Source organism: Brassica rapa, chromosome A10, assembly GCF_000309985.2.
Source record: "Brassica rapa cultivar Chiifu-401-42 chromosome A10, CAAS_Brap_v3.01, whole genome shotgun sequence".
NCBI classification, from domain to species: Eukaryota; Viridiplantae; Streptophyta; class Magnoliopsida; order Brassicales; family Brassicaceae; genus Brassica; species Brassica rapa.
Genome location: NC_024804.2, coordinates 13,434,494 through 13,454,377, shown reverse-complemented (window position 1 = coordinate 13,454,377; position 19,884 = coordinate 13,434,494). Strand labels below are relative to the sequence as shown.

General features: G+C 39.9%; 6 protein-coding genes across 10 annotated transcripts; all 6 read right to left on the bottom strand.

The window, feature by feature from the left end:
* Window positions 1-127: 127 nt before the first annotated feature.
* On the bottom strand, window positions 128-2,947 carry LOC103845445 (L-type lectin-domain containing receptor kinase I.9). Its single transcript, XM_018655713.2, has one exon. The coding sequence runs from the start codon at window positions 2,705-2,707 to the stop codon at window positions 566-568; it is 2,142 nt and encodes a 713-aa protein (XP_018511229.2). The 5' UTR covers window positions 2,708-2,947; the 3' UTR covers window positions 128-565.
* LOC103845443 (L-type lectin-domain containing receptor kinase I.8) lies at window positions 2,283-11,461 on the bottom strand. The gene is made up of 2 exons (XM_009122304.3): window positions 8,563-11,461; window positions 2,283-2,723 (listed from the first exon to the last, which is right to left on the bottom strand). Exon 1 carries the CDS (start codon window positions 11,155-11,157, stop codon window positions 9,157-9,159), a length of 2,001 nt encoding a protein of 666 aa, XP_009120552.1. The 5' UTR covers window positions 11,158-11,461; the 3' UTR covers window positions 2,283-2,723; window positions 8,563-9,156.
* On the bottom strand, window positions 3,798-8,533 carry LOC103845444 (putative nuclease HARBI1). 5 transcript variants are annotated; one of them, XM_033282252.1, is made up of 5 exons: window positions 8,160-8,533; window positions 7,605-7,801; window positions 7,388-7,504; window positions 7,244-7,298; window positions 3,798-6,059 (listed from the first exon to the last, which is right to left on the bottom strand). In XM_033282252.1, the coding sequence occupies exon 5, from the start codon at window positions 5,259-5,261 to the stop codon at window positions 3,978-3,980; it is 1,284 nt and encodes a 427-aa protein (XP_033138143.1). In that variant the 5' UTR covers window positions 5,262-6,059; window positions 7,244-7,298; window positions 7,388-7,504; window positions 7,605-7,801; window positions 8,160-8,533; the 3' UTR covers window positions 3,798-3,977. The 5 variants fall into 5 exon arrangements, with proteins under 5 accessions (XP_033138143.1, XP_033138145.1, XP_033138146.1 ...); XM_009122305.3 differs by having other exon boundaries at window positions 5,780-6,059; window positions 8,160-8,527; XM_033282254.1 differs by having other exon boundaries at window positions 3,798-7,298.
* On the bottom strand, window positions 6,149-6,919 carry LOC103846172 (glutathione S-transferase T3-like). The gene has a single exon (XM_009123078.1). The coding sequence runs from the start codon at window positions 6,917-6,919 to the stop codon at window positions 6,149-6,151; it is 771 nt and encodes a 256-aa protein (XP_009121326.1).
* A 281-nt stretch (window positions 11,462-11,742) lies between the features above and the next one.
* Window positions 11,743-13,998, bottom strand: LOC103845442 (L-type lectin-domain containing receptor kinase I.7). The gene has a single exon (XM_033282245.1). The coding sequence runs from the start codon at window positions 13,943-13,945 to the stop codon at window positions 11,936-11,938; it is 2,010 nt and encodes a 669-aa protein (XP_033138136.1). The 5' UTR covers window positions 13,946-13,998; the 3' UTR covers window positions 11,743-11,935.
* A 1,469-nt stretch (window positions 13,999-15,467) lies between these two features.
* Window positions 15,468-19,850, bottom strand: LOC103845441 (L-type lectin-domain containing receptor kinase I.7-like). The gene has a single exon (XM_009122301.3). It carries the CDS (start codon window positions 17,525-17,527, stop codon window positions 15,521-15,523), a length of 2,007 nt encoding a protein of 668 aa, XP_009120549.2. The 5' UTR covers window positions 17,528-19,850; the 3' UTR covers window positions 15,468-15,520.
* Window positions 19,851-19,884: the final 34 nt, after the last annotated feature.

Below are 19,884 nucleotides of genomic sequence, written 5' to 3'. Positions count from 1 at the left end.
TCGGATTCAAAATCTCTATGGCTAATTTATAACCATTTTAACCAGATTGAAATCAATTATAAGTTCTGAAAATAGTTTGTTTGTTTATTGGATCGAATACTTATATGGACTGAAACATCCATCCATATTTACAACAATCATTTCAATATAAAACGGTTGACATAATACACACATCATGAACTAGTTCTCACATGTATGTTAGACTCCATTACGACTAGGTTTGTAGTCTCTCGTAGGAGTGACTGTTATCCAATCGTCACATCATATGTAGCTCAACATTTTCTCTCAAAGTACAATCAGAACCCTGACAATTAAAAACTCTTGTTGCAATAATAACCATACACATTTTTCCTATATGTTTATAATCATATCACTAAAGTGGATAAACATGTTGCAAAGGGACAAACTCAGTACATTAGGAGAAGGGAGACTGATTGCTACAACAATCTTGAGAGCTGCTAAAGATCTGTTTGCTGATATGAACGGGAATTACCTCTGACTGCTGATGCTGTAAAGATTGGACTCAAAACTCTTCTGTAGGCGACCTGACAGTTTCAACAGCTGGTTAGAAAGTCTGAGTCTTAGGCTTCTCCGCTTCTGAAACTATGTGAAGAGAGTTCTTAGTCTCTATTGTCTGTCCCCAAGGCTGATCTGTTGACTGACCAGCGTAAGGTGAGTGGTTTGCAGAAGATGAAGACATCGAGGGTGCTGACCAACTCCATGAAGCTGATGAGACTACCAGGGAAGCTGCATCAACCAGAACCGGAGCAAATGTGCCGATCCCCACAGTATATGGTGAGAAATCTGGCAAAGGCAGGTTGTTGTTTAGGTACAAGACCACTTGTTCCATCGTAGGCCTAGACTCTGGCACGATATTTGAACAGAGCAGACCGAGTTTCATAACCATCTCAACTTCCTCTGGTGAGAACTCATCTCCCAGTCTTGGATCAGTGGCATCGAGCAAAGCATCCTTCTTCCAACACTCGCAAACCCATTTGATCATATGTCGTTTCTCAGGTTGCAACTGCGGTTCCACTGGTCTTCTCCCACATGCTACTTCAAGCATGAAAACACCAAAGGCGTAAACATCAGTTGCAGTGGAAGCTCCCATTGTGATTAGCTCAGGTGCCATGTACCCTACTGTTCCCACAGCAGCTGTTGTGGCTGCATCGCCTCCGTGGTCATGAAACCTAGCCATGCCAAAATCCCCTAACCTACCATTGAACTCAGCGTCCAACATAATGTTTGAAGCTTTGACATCTCGGTGCAGAACAACTTGGTCAGCAGCTGTATGGAGGTACCACAGAGCAGACGCGATTCCTTTAACAACCACAAGTCTCTGTGACCAAGGAAGAACCGGTTTCGTCTCATCAAACAAATGCTCGTCAAGGCTACCGTTGGGCATGTACTCCGAGACAAGAAGAAGTTCCCGCTTCCTCCTGCAATACCCAAAAAGTGGAACAAGATTCCTGTGTTTCAGACATTCCATGCTCACCACTTCAGCCACAAATTGCTTCACACCTTCATCACCATTATGTAACACTCTCTTCACTGCTATTTCTCTGCCTTGCGGAAGATCTCCTCTATAGACTTCCCCAAAGCCTCCTTTTCCGAGGAACTCATCTTTACTGAAACCCTTTGTTGCTTTGTACAAGGACTTGTAAGAGAACCGATGTGCATCAAACTCCTTCTCCCATGTTTCAGAAACTTCAGAATACTTCTTCCTCCTGCGGACATAAACTCCAGCAAGAAAAGCCAAAACCGCAACAGCCACACAAACAACCAGAGCAATAATCCAAGGAGGTAGATTCTTACGTGGAGCTTTAGGATGAGGAACTTTAGGAAGTTTTGAGATGTCAAGACCATGAGGCGATCCTCTGCCTGTGCTGAAACTCCACCAAAGAATATAGTGACCACTCACTGCGTTCCCTGTTGCAGCAGAGAAGCCAACAAACAGTTTGGAACTATTAGGAAAAATCTTTGAAAGGCTGATTGGTTGCGACAAAAGAGGCCGACTTGGCTTCTGGACTTTAAGAGGTGCGATCCATACACTGAGCATAGTGCCGTCATAATCCACCCAGACATGTATAGGCTTCCCACTCAAGAGGGTCATGTTTTCGTTTCTCCCTTTCTTGTCGGAATAGTAAGACGCCGGAGCTACTGCGACAGATACAGGATTGTTCACATCAATCCCCACGTGATTCCTACCTTTGGTGTCTTTGTACTCTGGGTTCCATATAGTGTCGAGCTCAACAGCAAGAGCCTGAGATCCATTTGCTGACGCGTTGAAAGCCCCCAAGAATCTTGAATCTTGTGCGTGCGAGAAATCCAGAGAAGAAGATACTAAAAAGGTAAGACCATGGCCGCCTTCTTTACCTGGCTTAGGCACCAGAGCACACACGAAATGTGTTGAGAAGGAACTGAACTGAATTGGTTTCTTGTAGAATGCCCGGCCTATTTTATGATCTGAATCGTTTGTCAGCTGCAGTAATCCTTTGGGAAGCACTTTGGCAGAAGCGTCTAGATAAAGATCTTCTTGGGAGCTAAAACCTTCATAGACAAACCTGGTCTCTTGTTGACTTGATAGAGAAACAAGATGAAGAGAGGAGATAATCAGGATGTGAAGCAGCCAACGAGCCATTGCTGATGATGAAACAGAGAGTCTGGATCTGATGTGTAGATCTTCTCTGAACACAAAGCGATGCATCTCATAACCTCGCAAGCTGTGGAGAAAAGGTGAGCAGAAAAAGGACGTGAGCTTCTGTTTCAGTGATCCAAGCCTATGATGCTTTTTAATATTGTGTTCTTAACAAAAGGAATCATTATTTTTTAACTTTACATACTGTACTCGATTAGCACGATGATATTAAATAAACCTAGAAATAAAGCTTAACGTGGTTTTCAAAGTATTCCATTTCAGACAATATTTTTTTAACGTATAAGTATATGATATTTCAACTTGAGTCCAAATTGATAATGCGTGTAAGAAGGATTAAATATACGTGTAGGGGCAGATCGTGCACCAACTTTCATGGGATTCGTCTTCTACTTGAAGCTATTTTCCAAGGAAGAGGACAAAAAAAGAATGGTATTTTCCAAGACCATATTTTAAACATGCCCTTCACCTCTCAGAGCAGAATAAAAAAGTCTCAATGTTTTGTAATGATATTTCAACACATAATATCATTACAACAAGGAAGACGCCTAGGAAAGCCTGGAATGATCATGACAACAAGAAGTGTTTTTTAAAAAAGAAAAGTAATAGAAACCTATGGTTAGGTCCTACTACCTTGTTTACCTACTATAGGATTTCTTAATTAAGCTCGACATGTGCAAGAGAAAACATTCACACATGAACTATAAATCAAATCACTAAGCTAAGACTATAGAGAAGAACTATAGACAAAGACTATATCATTATACATTCTTCTGCTACTCAGAATCCGCAAAAGACGGCGGAAATTGCATAGAGCGTGTTCTTCCATTTTTTTTGGTTACGTTATGTCACTGTTGTAGCCAGACTAAGAGCAGTACAAGATTAGATTGAAGCAGTTTAGAGCACCTCCAATGGTGTTACCCAGGGGCGGCTCTTGGCATATGCTAGAGGAGCAAAAGCACAGGGTCCATATTTTTTGACAGAAAATTTCTTTATATTTAGGGTCCATTTTTGTGGAAAAAAAGGCCCTCAAAATATTATGACAATACATAATTTGTTCCATCATGCACAGGGTCCATCACATATTTGAGCCGGGCCTGGTGTTACCCACCATTGGAGTCCTTAGTATTTTTAAATTATATTTTTTTTTTGAATAGTTAAGGACTCTAATCATAATTGTGAGTCCAATGGTGTTATCCACTTTGGAGTTCTTAATTTTTTTTTTTTAATTGAATCTTAAAAATCAAAAAATTAATAATTTTGTAAAACATTTAAATAATAAATTATCATTTATTAAATGACTAAATGTAAACATACAAATTTAAACATCTTCATCATTACCAAATTTGTTCCAAATATTGTGAATCAGATCATTTTTTAATTGTTCATGTGTACGCCTATCATGAACATGACTCCGTACGCCAAGCATATTACCGAGATTTGAAGGCATGTCGGTAGAATATGACATATCCACCTGTGAACTTCTACTCGAGTCTCCTTCTTCAAACGCAGATGTATCAAACTGAGTATAGCCATCCCGTTCATTTTCTACTATCATATTGTGCAGTATGATACATGTTCGCATAACCATCCCTATTTGTTTCTTGTCCCACAAAATAGCCGGGTTTTTCACAATTGCAAACCGAGCTTGCAATACTCCAAAAGCCCGTTCTACATCTTTTCTGGTTGCTTCTTGAACTTTAGCAAATAACTCGGCTTTAGGACCTTGAGGGAGTGAGATAGATTCGATAAATGTTGACCATTTCGGATATATGCCGTCGGTGAGGTAGTACGCCAAATCATACTGGTGTCCGTTGACCACGTACTGTACCCTTGGAGCTCGACCTTGTAAAATGTCATCAAAAACAGGAGACCGATCGAGGACGTTAATATCGTTTAAAGTACCTGGGGGACCAAAAAAAGCGTGCCATATCCAAAGATCTTGTGAAGCTACAGCCTCCAAGACAATTGTCGGCTTTCCTGATCCCCGTGTATATTGTCCTTTCCAAGCGGTTGGGCAACTTTTCCACTCCCAATGCATACAGTCGATGCTTCCTATCATCCCTGGAAAACCGCGTATCTCTCCAATATCGAGTAGTCGTTGAAGATCGTCTGGGGTGGGTCTTCGTAGATACTCAGGTCCAAACCAATCTATTACGCCTTCAGTGAAATTGCTTAAACACGAAAGTGCTGTGCTTTCACCAAGTCGGAGATATTCGTCAACAGCGTCAGCTGCACAACCATAAGCAAGCATACGAAGAGCTGCCGTACACTTTTGTAAAGGAGATAGTCCTAACCTTCCGACAGCATCCCTTTTTTGTTGAAAGAATGGAATATTTTCAGATAGGCGATCGACAATACGCATGAATACTTCCTTGTTCATGCGAAAACGCCGTCTGAATAAATGAGCCGGAAACGTCGGATCATCACAAAAGTAGTCTTTCCATAGACGGTTATGGCCATCCTCGCGGTTTCTTTCGACGTATGCACGTTTCTTTTGTTTCTTTGTTTGGTTCTCCAAAATGTTGTTGTAGCTATCTTCAAAATATTCATCGATAGCCTCATCCAAAGCCGCATTTAATCTTCGATCGACTTCATCTGCCATCTATTTGTATATTATACGAAAATTATTTATGCTTACCAATGGTAGTTATTATAATAAAACTGATTTTAAAAAGATCTATCACATGAATATATTATAAACGTGTAGTAGAGAACTAATTATTTGTTTTTTTCTTAGTTAATAAATCGACTTCATCTGCCAATGGTAACTACTCTGCTACTCTACTATAATTTGATCATATTGACTATTTGAAATGGCATGATCGTATACTACTTAGTTAATAACAACTAATTATCAACAAATTAACCTCTCAAAATTCACTACAGCTTTAACTAAACAGAGCGAACAGAGGAATCTGAATTCACTACAGCTTTAACTAAGAAGGAGGATTATAATTTCAAACCTGAACCAATTAAACAAATTAACTCAAAATTCACTACAGCTTTAACTAAACAAATTAACCTCTCAAAATTCACTACAGCTTTAACTAAGAAAGAGGATTATAATTTCAAACCTGAACCAATTATGAGCTAGAGAGTCTTGGATTAAGAACACGAAGAGAACAAGCAGAAGAACTGGTTTTCTTAACAAAATTTATAACAAAGAGTGAGTACAAGAAGAGACACTACAAACTGACTTATAAAGGCAACTAGGAAATACAAAGAAACAACGAAACAGACACCCGTGACTTGGTGCACATGGAAATAGGAAAGCAAGACAGAAACAAATAACCCGTGACTTGGGTCAGATACAAAGCAACACATAAACAAAGAACCCGTGAATGAACAAGGAAGAGACAGCATCCTTTGTCTTCATCTGGTACATGGTCTTCAGCTTTACCTGAAACAGAGAATAGGAGATGAGTTACTAAAGTAAACACTAGTTCCAAAATTCTAAAGCAAACATCACTAAAGCTAACAAACCATCAATCAGGACAACATTTCAGATAAAAGTTTCATTTTGAGAGCTAATTCCATCTCAGAGAGAGGCTCGGGCTTTGCAAGCAAACTTTCTAGCAAACTTTGCTTGGAGATTAGTTTTTTCGTCTCCAACAGTCCTTGTAGCTTCGCCAATTCTTCTTCTTTTCCCGTTTTAAGCCTCTTCCCCGCAGCCTTAGCAGCTTTAACCCCTATAGGTCTCTCTTCTGGCTCTGGAACTGGAGAATCCCCTGGTTTTCGCTTATCCTTGTCCTTCTCCAGATACGTTGCGCACCATTTAACATCGTGCCTAAGCTCCCGCCAGGCATGTTCCAAGTTGAACTTCATGTTCTGGTCACTGTAGAAGATATCCAACGCTTGCTTCATCACATCATTCTCATTCTGCCCGCTTCTCTGCTCCCTCAGTGCCATGTCGTAGCATCCAGCAAACTTACAGACTAAATCAGTGATCCTAGCCCATCTTTGCTTGCATTGACCTAGTTCTCTTGGCACTGTCCCAACCAGGAGAGGACTGGAGTTGTAATAGTCGACAATCCTCTTCCAGAAGGCACCAGCTTTTTGTTCATTACTAACTATTGAATCTTTGCTGGTGTTGAGCCAAGCACCAATGAGAATTATATCATCCTTCACAGTCCACTTTCTCCTCTCTTTAACACTAGACTCTTCAGGACATTGGCTACTAAACAAAGGAGTTTCTACTGAGTCAAGGTCGACTGATCCTTGACTTGCTAAGAGGTTAACAAAACTAGGGGAACTTGCCATTTTTGATGACCTCTCTGTGATTTTCTACTAGAATCAGAGAGGATTAAATAAGGGATTCAACATTTAATCCTAGTAGAAATATGTCAAATCAGAACAGCTAGAGACAATTAAATGCAATTTTACTTTGCAAGATACAGTTACGGTAAATTTAATGGTGGTTTAGTGTGCATTTATAACTACCAAGTTGGAAAGTACAAACTACAAACTAAATGTTTTCAAAGCATTGGAATCAAATCCGTTTTCAAACTACAAAGTTACCGACACTCCTATCCGTTTCAATTCTAACTAGAGAGTTAAAGAAGACATGTAACTTTAAACACTGACCTCAGACGACTCTCTCAAGGTCAGACACACGCCTAAGCAGCATCCTCACCTGGGCCTGAACAGACATCAGAGAAACAAAACAATAGGTTAGAATGACATACAAACAACTATCAATGTTTTGATTCTGTTAACATATAAACTCACCTTCAGTTCGTCGCATTCCCTGAGAAGCTTCTCATGCTCGTGAACCCTTATTTTGAGCCTCTCTACCTCTTGTTGCACACCCATAACCCATGGCTGCCTAAAATGCATCCCGTCATTCTGCCAAAGAAGAATAAACTTTGTCAAACAGCAATGGATCCAAAAAAAATATATTCCAAACCGCAATTGATCAAAAAGCAACAGACACAACACTACAAACCTCGAAGTCTTTGCAGATGAAGTATCTTTTCCCTGGGAGGTAGTCATATGTATCCTCTTCATCCACGGATTCCTTCGTGATTGATCCACAGGGGCACAGTTTGGGAATCCCTTGTTGCGCGTCTGCAACGAAATGGAGCATGTCGTAGTGTGCTTTGCGTGCCTTCATATCTCGCAGTTCTTCCTCCATTTTACAACCTGCGAAAATAAAAAAACTTTAAGCTTGACGAGATTGCTGCCATTCGAAACAGATAAGCTGTTATAATCAGACGAATTTCATTCAATAAACATGGAACAAGATATTATCAAACACAGACGAAAACCCTTAATCAATTATCACCTCACTCCTGAACCTTTAATAGCGAAGAAACACCAAACAAGTGAATCGAGAAGAAGAAAATAGCGTAGCCTCAGGAAAACCCTAATCCGATAAAATCCCCAATTCGATTAAAAGCCGTAAATCTCTTTAAACCCAACAATCGAACCCTATAAACTGATGAAATTAACATGCATCCACTCCAGAAGTAAAGAAATTGAACAAAGAGCTCGGATTTACCTTCAACAAAGACGCTCTCTTATCGCCTCTTCTATCCCCTTTCTTATCGCGTCTCGTCTTTTTTTTTCAGTTGCTCGCGAAAATGAATGATTTTTCTCACTCATACGAAACACAACCCTTTTCCCGAGCCAATGATGAGGTGCCAGCACATCAAGGATTTGGTCCTTAATTCTCTTAATTAAGGACTCATTCTTAGCTTGCCGATCTTTTTTAATATTATTTTAATTCCTTTACCTTAAGAATTTATGTTAAGGATTCACTTAACAGCCCGCATTGCGGATGGTCTTACTTCTCTTAGAAAACGGAAAGTACACAGAGGTACAATTACTAGCTACCATCCTTTTTTTTGGTGAAAATTCATTAATGTAAATGGAAACCAGATGAGAGATCGGTGGTCAAATACCTGCTAACGAAGGAAGAATCATCAAACAAATCAGTTCTGGCAATCCTCAGCTGAGAATTCAACTCTCAAACTCGGAGCTAAACCATTTTCCAACCGTTTGTGGAGTGGCATCCACAGATTGTTTCTTCCCAAAGGTTACTTCAAGCACAAAAGCATACATGTGTCGGTTGCTCAGGAAGCTGCCATTGTTGCAAGCTCTGGGGGTCAATGCGGCCTTCCCCTAACCACAGTATCTAACATAGCATCAGAAGCTTTGATATATCAACTTGGGGCGCATCTGTGTGCACAACAACCTTTACTACCAGGTTTTGGGACGAGGAGGACGAAGGAATAAACTGAAATTGACATTTAAATCCTCAATTTCTAAAAATTAGCCAAAAAAACTCTGAACTCTAAACGGATCATTTTAACCCCAACTCTTATTCAACAAACACAATAAATCATAAATTGCCTGAGGCTAATTCATAAATTAATTTGTATACATTCTCTAAAACATTTTTTAACAATAAATAAAATATTAATTGCAAACTTTAAAATCAAAACAAAAATAAAATAAAATTACAAGAACACAAACGTTTGAGCTTAAGAGTGCTTTCATCGTCCTTCTCCGTACTGAATCGAGTGAGTAATAAACATAGACTCAGTCGTCGCCGGACACGAACCGTTAGACACCACCACCGACGAGCTTCCTCCCACCATAACCGAACTAAGCACCCCAATCCCCGGCGTCTCCGGTTCAAAGTCCGGCAACGGAACCAGCTCTTCAAGATACTGCACAACTCTCTCCATCTCCGGCCTCGCTTCCGGTACAAGATTCGTGCACAGCAACCCCACTTTCATCACCAACTCCACAGACCGAGACGAATAAGACTCGCCGCTCAGTTTAGGATCACGAGCCTTGAGCATATCCTTCTTCCTCCAGCACTCACAAACCCACTTCACAAGAAACTGCCTCTCCGCCGCCGCGGTAGGCTCCACGGGTCTCCTCCCGCAAGCTACTTCGAGCAAGAACGCTCCGAACGCGTACACGTCGGTTCTTGTCGAAGCTCCCATCGAGGTCAGCTCCGGAGCCATGTATCCCACGGTTCCCACAGCTCCCGTCATGGTCGGGTTAGCTCCGTGGTCGTGGTACCTAGCCATACCGAAGTCTCCCAGCTTCCCGTTGAACTCTGAGTCGAGCATCACGTTCGAAGCTTTGATGTCTCTGTGGAGAACAACTTGTGCGGCTTCTCTGTGTAAGTAACAGAGCGCTGACGCTATTCCTTTTACAATCCAATAACGTTTGGTCCAAGGGAGAGATGGTGATTCTTCTCCTCCTCGGAACAAGAACTGGTCTAGGCTTCCGTTGGGCATGTACTTGGAGATGAGGAAGAACTCGCGTTTTCTCCTGCAGTAGCCGAGGAGCGGGACTAAGTTCCTGTGGTCTAATCTCCCCATGCTTGCTATCTCTGCCACGAACTGCTTCATCCCTCGTTGTCCGTCGTGTGAGAATCTCTTCACTGCTATGTCTCCTTCGCGAGGGAGAGTTCCTTTGTAGACTTCTCCGAACCCTCCTTTGCCGAGAAACCCATCTTTGTGGAACCCTTTTGTTGCTTTGTAGATGGTTTTGTAAGAGTAACGGTGTGGACCGTACTCTTTCTCCCATTCCTCTCTTACTTCTGCGTACTTGTTTCTCCTGTAGAGGTAAGCTCCTCCGAGGAGTAACAAGACTATTATTATGAGTACAATCAAGAGAAGGATCAGCACCGGGGAGAGTTTTTTCTTGGGGTGAGGAACTTTGGGAAGTTTGGAGATGTCTAGGCTTTGTAGTGACTGTTTGCTTCTGCTGAAACTCCAACCGAGTATGTAATGGTTGTTTGCTAACTGCCCTGTTGCTGCAGATAGTCCGACAAACATTTTGCCTTGGAGAAGTGCTGAGAGATCGAGGGATGTTGAGATAAGACTCTGACTCGGCTTCTGAACTCGGAGAGGGGCTAGTGAAACGTTTAGTATGATTCCATCGTAGTCCACCCAGACCTGGATGGAATCTCCACTCAAGAGATTAATGCTTTTACTCCGACCTTCTTTGTCTGAAAAGTAAGCAGCTGGAGCAGATACGGTTGAGGTCAGGCTGTTCACGTTGACACCAACATGGTTGTTATTGATGTCATCAAACTCCGCGCTTTGGACAGTATCAAGCTCAACAGCGAAGATACGAGATGAAGGAGACATATTGGTCGTGGTGTTGAAAAGTCCCAAGTACTGAGTTGCATCTGCCTCCGAAAGGTTCATGGTGGGAGATAGGAAGAAAGCGATCCCGTTTCCTCCGGTTACTCCCGGTTTACGCACCATTGCACAGGCGAAATGAGTTGAGAAGGAGAGAGATTCAGATGAGTTGAACTCCAAGGGCTGCTTGAAGAAAGCTTGACCCATCTTCTGCTCTGAGGTGTTGGTCAGCTGCAGTAGTCCACCGGGAAGGATCTGAGCAACCCCAGCAACGTGAAGATCTCCCTGGCGAAAACCGTTGAAGATGAAACTAGTTTCTTGTTGACTTGACAGATGAATCAGAAGAAGAAAAGAGATCACCATCCAGGTCAGATCCAATCCTTGAGCCATTTTTTAATAGAACAGTGTTTTTGCTATTTTGAGAATAAGCTTGTCTCCGACTCTGAGTCGATGGTATGGTTAATAGCTATCTTCTCCATCTGCAAACACAAGGTTATATCATTGCACCACAAGAAGAACATTCTGCATTTTGCCATTTCCAAGAAATTTTAACAAGAGTTGACTTGATAAATTCCGAAAGACAGCTATCATTTATTTGTATTCTCTGTTTAAAATATACGCAGATTCCACACATTATTGTAGTTTAAAGATTATTCAAAGCCAAGGCTTCTCACTGATTACTTTTCTTAGCCCATACAGAAAGTTGATCTGTCACTATCTCTGAATATTTGAATTCTTTAGCCTGTTGTGATCCATGTATCTCCTAGGATACATTGCAGCTACCTAAGATCAGCACAAATAAATGTAAAGACTAAACAGTTCTCTTTGACGTTTGTGAGTTCTCCGACATATTCTAAAACTTCAAAGAAACAATTTCAGTTGACTCATTGTCAAAGGAACAAAAAGCTGATGCAAAATCTCTGATGTTTGAATGTCTTTAATCTATATAATAGGCTCAAGCCTTAAATAAAAGAGTGACAACAACCAATTATCAATGTATTTAGTAAAGTAGGTACAAGAACTTTTTCATCTTTCTACAGGTCAAACTTGATGGAGAATGCCAAGAAGAACATGGTGTGAGTATAAGATCAAACAAATATATAATGGAAATGGTCAAAACCAGAGTTAATAACAAGATGCCAAAGATACGTAAAGTTGTTAGAAACTTTCATCGTCCACTCCCGTAGAGGAGTGAATGAGTAATAAACATAGAGTTGTTGGATGATGAAGAAGATAATGAGAGTGAAGGGACCATGAGCTGTGCTTGTGAAAACGCCGTTGGAGTGAGAACTCCAATTCCGGGAGAATATGGCCAAAACTCTGGCAAGGCTAAGTTTCCATTTACGTATTGCACCACTTGTTCCATGGAGGGTCTTGCTTCTTGAGCAAGGTTTGCACATAGCAAACCGACTTTCAGAACCCTCTCCACTTCCTGGGATGAGAATTCTGTCAACCTTGGATCCACAACGTCAAGCAAAGAAGACCGTCTCCAGCATTCACCAACCCATTGGACAAGAAAACGTTTTGCACCCGAAAAGCCAGCCTCCACAGGTCTCCTCCCACAAGTTATTTCAAGCAAGAAAACACCAAATGCATATACATCAGTCACAGTGGAAGGTCCCATTGTTGTAAGCTCAGGTGCCATGTACCCAATAGTTCCAACTGCAGCTGTCGTGGTTGGATCAGTCCCTCTGTCATATAACCTCGACATACCAAAATCTCCCAACCTTCCGTTGAAATCTGCGTCCAACATAACGTTAGAAGCTTTGATATCTCTGTGTATAACAACTTGGTCAGCTTCTGTATGTAAGTAACTAAGAGCCAACGCAATGTCTTTGAGAATCGCAAATCTTCTCGGCCAGGGGAGAGTAGGTCTATCATGATTAAACAAGTAATGATCAAGGCTACCATTTGGCATGTACTCAGAGACTAGTATTAGCTCATGTTTCCTCCTGCAATACCCAAGAAGTGGAACCAAGCTCCGGTGTTTTAAACTCCTCATGCACACGATCTCAGAGACAAACTGTTTCATACCATGCTCACCCTCGTGTGATACTTTCTTCACAGCCACTTCTCTCAGCTCAATGTTCCGAGGGAGTGTTCCTTTGTAGACTTCACCAAAACCTCCTTTCCCAAGAAATTCATCTCTACTGAACCCATTTGTTGCTTTGTATAAAGATTTGTAGGAATACCTGAGAGGACCATACTCCTTCTCCCATTCCTCTCTTACTTCGGCGTACAAGTTTCTCCTATACATATAAGCTCCAAAGAGAAGCCCCAAAACTAAGAAAGCTATTAAACCCAACAGAGCATTGCGCACCGTAGATGAAGACTTGTTTTTATCGCTAGGGTGAGGAACTTTGGGAAGCTTTGAGATGTCAATCTTCTGCAGCGACCCCATGCTTTTGCTAAAACTCCACCCGAGTAAGTACTGGTTGACCATGATGGACCCGGTTGCACCCGAAAACCCGACAAACATCCTTCTGCCTTTCACTATCTCTGTGAGATTGATGGAGGGTGATGACACAAGAGGTCGGCTTGGTTTCTGGTTTCCAAGAGGAGCAATTGTAACGTTGAGTGTTGTTCCTACATAATCAACCCAAACCTGGATAGGATCTCCACTCAAGAGATTCATGTCTATCTTCCTACCTTCTCTGTCTGAAAAATAAGAAGCGTTTTCAGCTTTCACAGACTTTGCACTGTTCACATCAATCCCAACGTGATTGTCACTGATGTCGAGCACATCTGGAGCTTTGGATATATCAAGCTCAACAGCCAACACACGTGTCGAAGCAGCTCCATTGGCGTTGAAAAGCCCGAAGAATCGAGTTGGTTCGGCGCCTACGAAATCAGTGGAATGAGACACAAAGAAGGCCATGCCGTGGCCACTCACATCACCTACACGGACCAGCGCACACACAAAATGCGTTGAGAACGAGACTGGTTCAGATGGTTTGAACTCAATAGGCTGCTCGAAGAAAGCACGACCTATTTGCGTTGTTGTTTCATTCGTGAGTTGCAGGACATCATTTTTTGGAAGGATTCTTGCACCACCGTCAAGATGAATACGATGATCTCCTTGGTCGAAGCCGTTGTAGACGAACGTTGTCTCTTGTTGGAGTGACGTGCAAACACAACATATCATCCAGATGATTCCCAGAAGCGATCCTCGAATCATTGGGAATAGAGAGAGAGATAGAGAGAGTTATCGTTCTTCTTTTGCTTTCTCTTGTCAGAGTGGTTAACAGTTATCTTCTTCCTCTCTGGTTGTATAGACGAATTGATTATGACACTAGAGTCAAATACTTACGGCTGCTTTGGAATCTTTAGGGTATATAACTTTTCCCTTGGTAAGACTTTCGGACACCTGTCTTAGTGAAGACAGCAAAATGAATTCCATGAAAAAAGATATTGGTAAATAAAGTGGCGTGATGGGCCTTTTATATTATTAAAGAGGAAATTTTTTCAAAAGATTGATCATTGACAAGAAAAGGTTGACGGTGAAGCTGCAAACCAAACCAAGCTTCCAATAAATTGAGCGACTTTCAAAGTCAAATCATTGAAACTGTCAAGTTAACGGATTCACGTCTAATCTCTAAAGTCTTGCATACGGTTTAAAATATCGAGGCGCAAGATACTCATTGACATTAAAATACGAAATGATAATATGAAGGGGATAACTTTCTCTATGTAATATGCATATTGTACTATATATTTATGTGAAGGTCAACTTTATATGACAGCGACCATTTAAATCCCACTTTTAAGCAACAAAGAATGTCATATCCACACACTTCAAGGCGATTTCCATCCACCATCTTTCCCAATATTTGGTAGCTATTGCTACTATCCAAATATGAACTAAGCAAACAAATGTGATTATTAGACCCTTGTATCCAATCCATAACAATTCTAGGTTCACAAAATCAGCTAAGGATGCTGCTATCCGCAACGAGAAAAAGGTCATGCATTTGAAACGAAGATGCACCAAACTGTTAGAATATATTTTCCTAATAATATAATTTGTTTCAAGGGGGAAACTGAAGAAGGTTATAACCTTACCTCTCACGGGGATGAAACATACAAGTTGATTTGGAAATTAATAAATGTGAAAGATGAAATACAGATTCCCTAGATATTATTTGCAAAGTGGTTTTAACACATGTCCATGTACAATCATTTTCAGAACAATGGTTAACAAAGAAACAACAACTGATGAACCTAAGAGAAATTAAAGCTTGGAAAATCTCTGATGTTCGGGTGTCTTTAACCTATAATTGGCTCATGCCTTTGAATAAAGAGTGCAATAACAACTCTTCTAAATCGGATAGATGTCTAAAAGAGTTTGACAATACATTCTTTCAAAAATTTACTCTTTGTCTCTCTATTAGAGGTGTTCCACCAAATAATGTTTCAATATATTTTTATCATTTCTTTTCACACTTAGAAGGATACCAAATATTTTCAGTCTGCTTACAACAAAAAACTTGTGATTAGTAGTAAAACACCGATTACCTCTCTAATTCGATCCTTATAGATTTCTCTAACTATTTTTAAAAAAGCTTGGTTATATCATCTATAACAACAGCCTGAAATTAGCTAAAAGAATTTTTCACAAAGGATCCGTTCTTTTTCAGAGAATGCCAATAATGAACATGGTTTGAGCATACAATGAAACAAGCATCAAATAGAAATGGTTGAAAATAGTCGATGACAAAAGGTCAAAGATGACAAGGGAAATTGTTAGAAACTTTCATCGTCCACTCCCATCGAGGAGTGAATGAGTAATAAACATTGAGTTGTGGGATGAGGAAGAAGACAGTGATAGTGAAGGGAGCTGTGAAAACGCCGTTGGAATGAGAGCTCCAATTCCGGGAGAATCTGGCCAAAACTCAGGCATCCCTAGGTTTCCGTTTATGTATTGCACCACTTGTTCCATGGACGGTCTTGCATCTGGAACAAGGTTTGCACATAGCAACCCGACTTTCAAAACCCTCTCGACTTCTCGGGATGAGAACTCTGTCAGCTTTGGATCTATAGCATCAAGCAAAGAGGACCGTCTCCAGCATTCACAAACCCATTTGATCAGAAAACGTTTTGCAGCAGGCAAGTGAGGCTCAACAGGTCTCCTCCCACAGGTTACTTCAAGCAAGAAAACACCAAAGGCATATACATCAGTTCCAGTGGAAGGTCCCATTGTTGTAAGATCAGGTGCCATGTAACCAAAAGTTCCAACTGCTTCTGTTGTGGTTGGATCAGCTCCTCTTTCATACAACCTGGACATACCAAAATCTCCCAACCTTCCATTAAACTCTGCGTCCAACAACACATTAGAAGCTTTGATATCTCTGTGTATAACAACTTGGTCAGCTTCTGTATGTAAGTAAGTAAGAGCTAACGCTATGTCTTTGAGAATGGCAAATCTTCTCCACCAGGGGAGAGTCGGTTTATCATCATTAAACAAGTAACCATCAAGGCTACCATTTGGCATGTACTCAGAAACCAACAATAACTCATGTTTCCTCCTGCAATACCCAAGAAGTGGAACTAAGCTCCGGTGTTTTAAACTCTTCATGCACACGATCTCAGCCACAAATTGCTTCATACCTTGCTCACCTTCATGTGCTACTTTCTTGACAGCCACTTCTCTCAGCTCAATGCTCCGGGGGAGTGTTCCTTTGTAGACTTCACCAAAACCTCCTCTCCCAAGAAACTCATTTCTACTAAACCCTTTTGTTGCTTTGTATAGAGACTTGTAAGAATACCTGAGTGGACCATACACATTTTCCCATTCCTCTCTCACTTCGGCGTACAGGTTTCTTCTATACATATAAGCTCCAAAGAGAATCCCCAAAACAAACAAAGCTAGTAAACCCAACAGAGCATCAAACACCAGAGATTTAAACTTGTTTTTATTGCTAGGATGAGGAACTTTGGGAAGCTTTGAGACGTCAATCTTCTGCAGCGACGCCATGCTTTTGCTAAAACTCCACCCGAGTACGTACTGGTTGACCACGCTTGACCCGGTCGAACCAGAAAACCCGACAAACATTCTTCTACCTTGAACAATCTCGGTAAGATTGATGGATGTTGATGACAAAAGAGGTCGGCTTGGTTTCTGGTTACCAAGAGGAGCCAATGAAACATTGAGTGTTGTTCCTTCATAATCCACCCAAACCTGGATAGGATCGCCACTCAAGAGCTTCATGTCTATCTTCCGACCTTCTTTGTCGGAGAAATAAGAAGCTTTAGCAGATACCACAGACTTTGGGCTGTTCACGTCAATCCCAACATGATTATCATTGATGTCAAGCACATCTAGAGTTTTAGTTATATCAAGCTCAACAGCCAACACACGTGTGGAAGCAGGTCCGTTTGGGTTGAAAAGCCCAAAGTATCGAGTCGGTTGAGCGCCTTTGAAGTCAGTGGAATGAGACACAAAAAACGCCATGCCGTGGCCTCCAGCTTCAGCTGCACGGACAAGCGCGCACACAAAATGCGTCGAGAACGAGACTGGTTCAGACGGTTTGAAGTCAATAGGCTGCTCGAAGAAAGCACGACCCATTTGCGTTGTCGTGGCATTCGTCAGCTGCAGGACGTCTTTTTTGAGAAGGATTCTTGCACTACCGTCAAGGTGAAGACGATGGTCTCCTTGGTTGAAGCCGTTGAAGACGAACGTCGTCTCTTGTTGGAATGACATGCAAACACAATATGTCATCCAGATGATTCCCAAAAGCGCTCCTCGAATCATTGGGAACATAAAAGAGTTATAGTTTTTCTTTTGCTTTTTAAATTTCCCCTCTCTTCACAAACTGGTTAACAGCTATTTCTTCCGTAGACCCAAAGAGTTATATATGACTGCTTTTTGGAATCTTTATGGTATATAAATGAGCACCATGAAACAGAAGACAAAAAGAAATTGGTAAATAACGTGGCTTCATGGGACATTTATATTATTTGAAGAGGAATATGCCAAAAGATTTATCATTGAGAAGAAAAGGTTGATGGTGATGCTGCAACCTAAATAAATTGAAGTATTCGGGCGTGAGTCATAAGGTCAAATCACTGGAACTGTCAAGTTAATGGATATAGCACGTCTAGAGTCTTCCATACGGTATGAAGTATGAGGCGCAAGATACTCATTGCTATAATATGCATACTGTACGCTATTTATTTATGTCAAAGGTCAACTTTCTTGGACAACGACAATTTCAGTGCCACTCTTCACAACAAAGAATGTGGTCTTTCATACCATACTAATGTGATTATTATATCCAATTCATAACAATCCTAGGTTCAAAACATCAGCTAAGGATGCATTGCACAACGAGAAAAAACAAAAGGGCAAGCATTTGAAACGAAGATGCACTAAACTGTTAGAATATATTTTCCTTAAATCGTTTCAAGTGGAAAAGTTGAAGAAGGTCACAAGCATACCTTTCAAGGGATGAAACATACATGTCGCCCATGATCAGAGTTTGCACACGAACATATCGGTATCTTGCATTATGCGGATGGCAACCCAGTCTACAAGAGAACAATTTTATGAATGCTGTGAATAAAGAGACCACCCCATATCAGTATCATTCATTATCCATAACATTGTTTCCTTCTATGTCCGTGACTGTCACACGACTCACAATCAATAGAAAATAACTAAAATTCTAAGGAACAATATTATAAGCATAGTACAACCGTCCTAATTATATATATAAAAAAAAATACAAGTTGACTTGAATATGAATAAAATGTGACAGATAAACCTTAAATGAGATCAAGTTGTGGACATCTTATAAATCTATTCATAACTAGAATGACATAATAGAGAAGCTTATTTCAATCTATAGCAATTAACAAACAATTTTTCTGTTGTACATTGTTGAGTTATGTGATTACTATATAAATATTATATCATTCATATTAATCAGTCTTGATTTTTATTCCTAAAAAGCTTTTAAATATCATAACAATATTCCAATTATCTACTTTTGAGTTTGTTTGAAGAATGAGAGATTTTATCATTCGTCTAATATTTGTTTCTTTCTAATATCCTATCTAACTATTATAATTGTAAGAATGAGATATTTGAACTATTTATTATAAATTTACTGGTTTATCATTTAATAAATCAAACAATTCTTAGTTTATATAATAATTTACATATACTAGAATGGTAAAATATTATATATATATATATATATATATATATATTTTATCAGTATACTATTAAGTAAGTAAACCTCAAAAGCGTAGGTTAATAAAATAAATAATTTGTTTTGTTGTTCTAGAATTAGATGATTTGTAAACCGAACTGGTGAATATATATTAGACATGCATTTATATTTTGAGTCTGCACTTATATTTTATAACAAGTTGATATATTAGATTTTAACATTAACTGTGAATACAGCTTGCCGATAATTTTATTCGAAAATTTGATCCTTAGATATGTATCTTGAGTGAAACTATTTTTTTACAGATATCCATATTTTAAAATTGACACTTATGTAATTCACCGAATTCACAGAGTAATTTTTTTTTAAAACAAAACTCATATCATTGAAACGAGAACAAGAACGAAATCACAATTTTATAGATGTATAAAATGAAATCACTTATGGAGAGTCAATAGTAAACAAATAGAAAGCAGAAAACTTAATCTTCTTTCGTCATTTTATAATCGATGTTGTCTATCTGGTTTTGCTGATTTGTGTCAGCCGCATAACTTAATTTATCTTTTGTGCATATGAAGTTTTTAAATAATTAAAATGAGTTGTAATATGTTAATTCTTCAACAACGATTATACATTTTAAGAGGCCAATATTTGTATTTGTCATTTTATAATCGATAAAGATTGTAGTGCTCTGCTCCAAAATGGTAAAACCATTTAATAAACAAACATTAGTATAAAAAACTCATTCAGCGCATGCATGCATTTTTTATCTAGTTAATATATAAGAGATGTAATGCAACCAAACTCTTGTCGGTGTAATTCAGACCGCTATTCAAAGCTCATTAACAGAAGCAAGACAAAACCAATGACAAGTAGGCGAAACAAAGCCCTACCTCTAAACCCAAGGTTTTTACCTACTTCCAAGATTGCACTTTTCTGAATC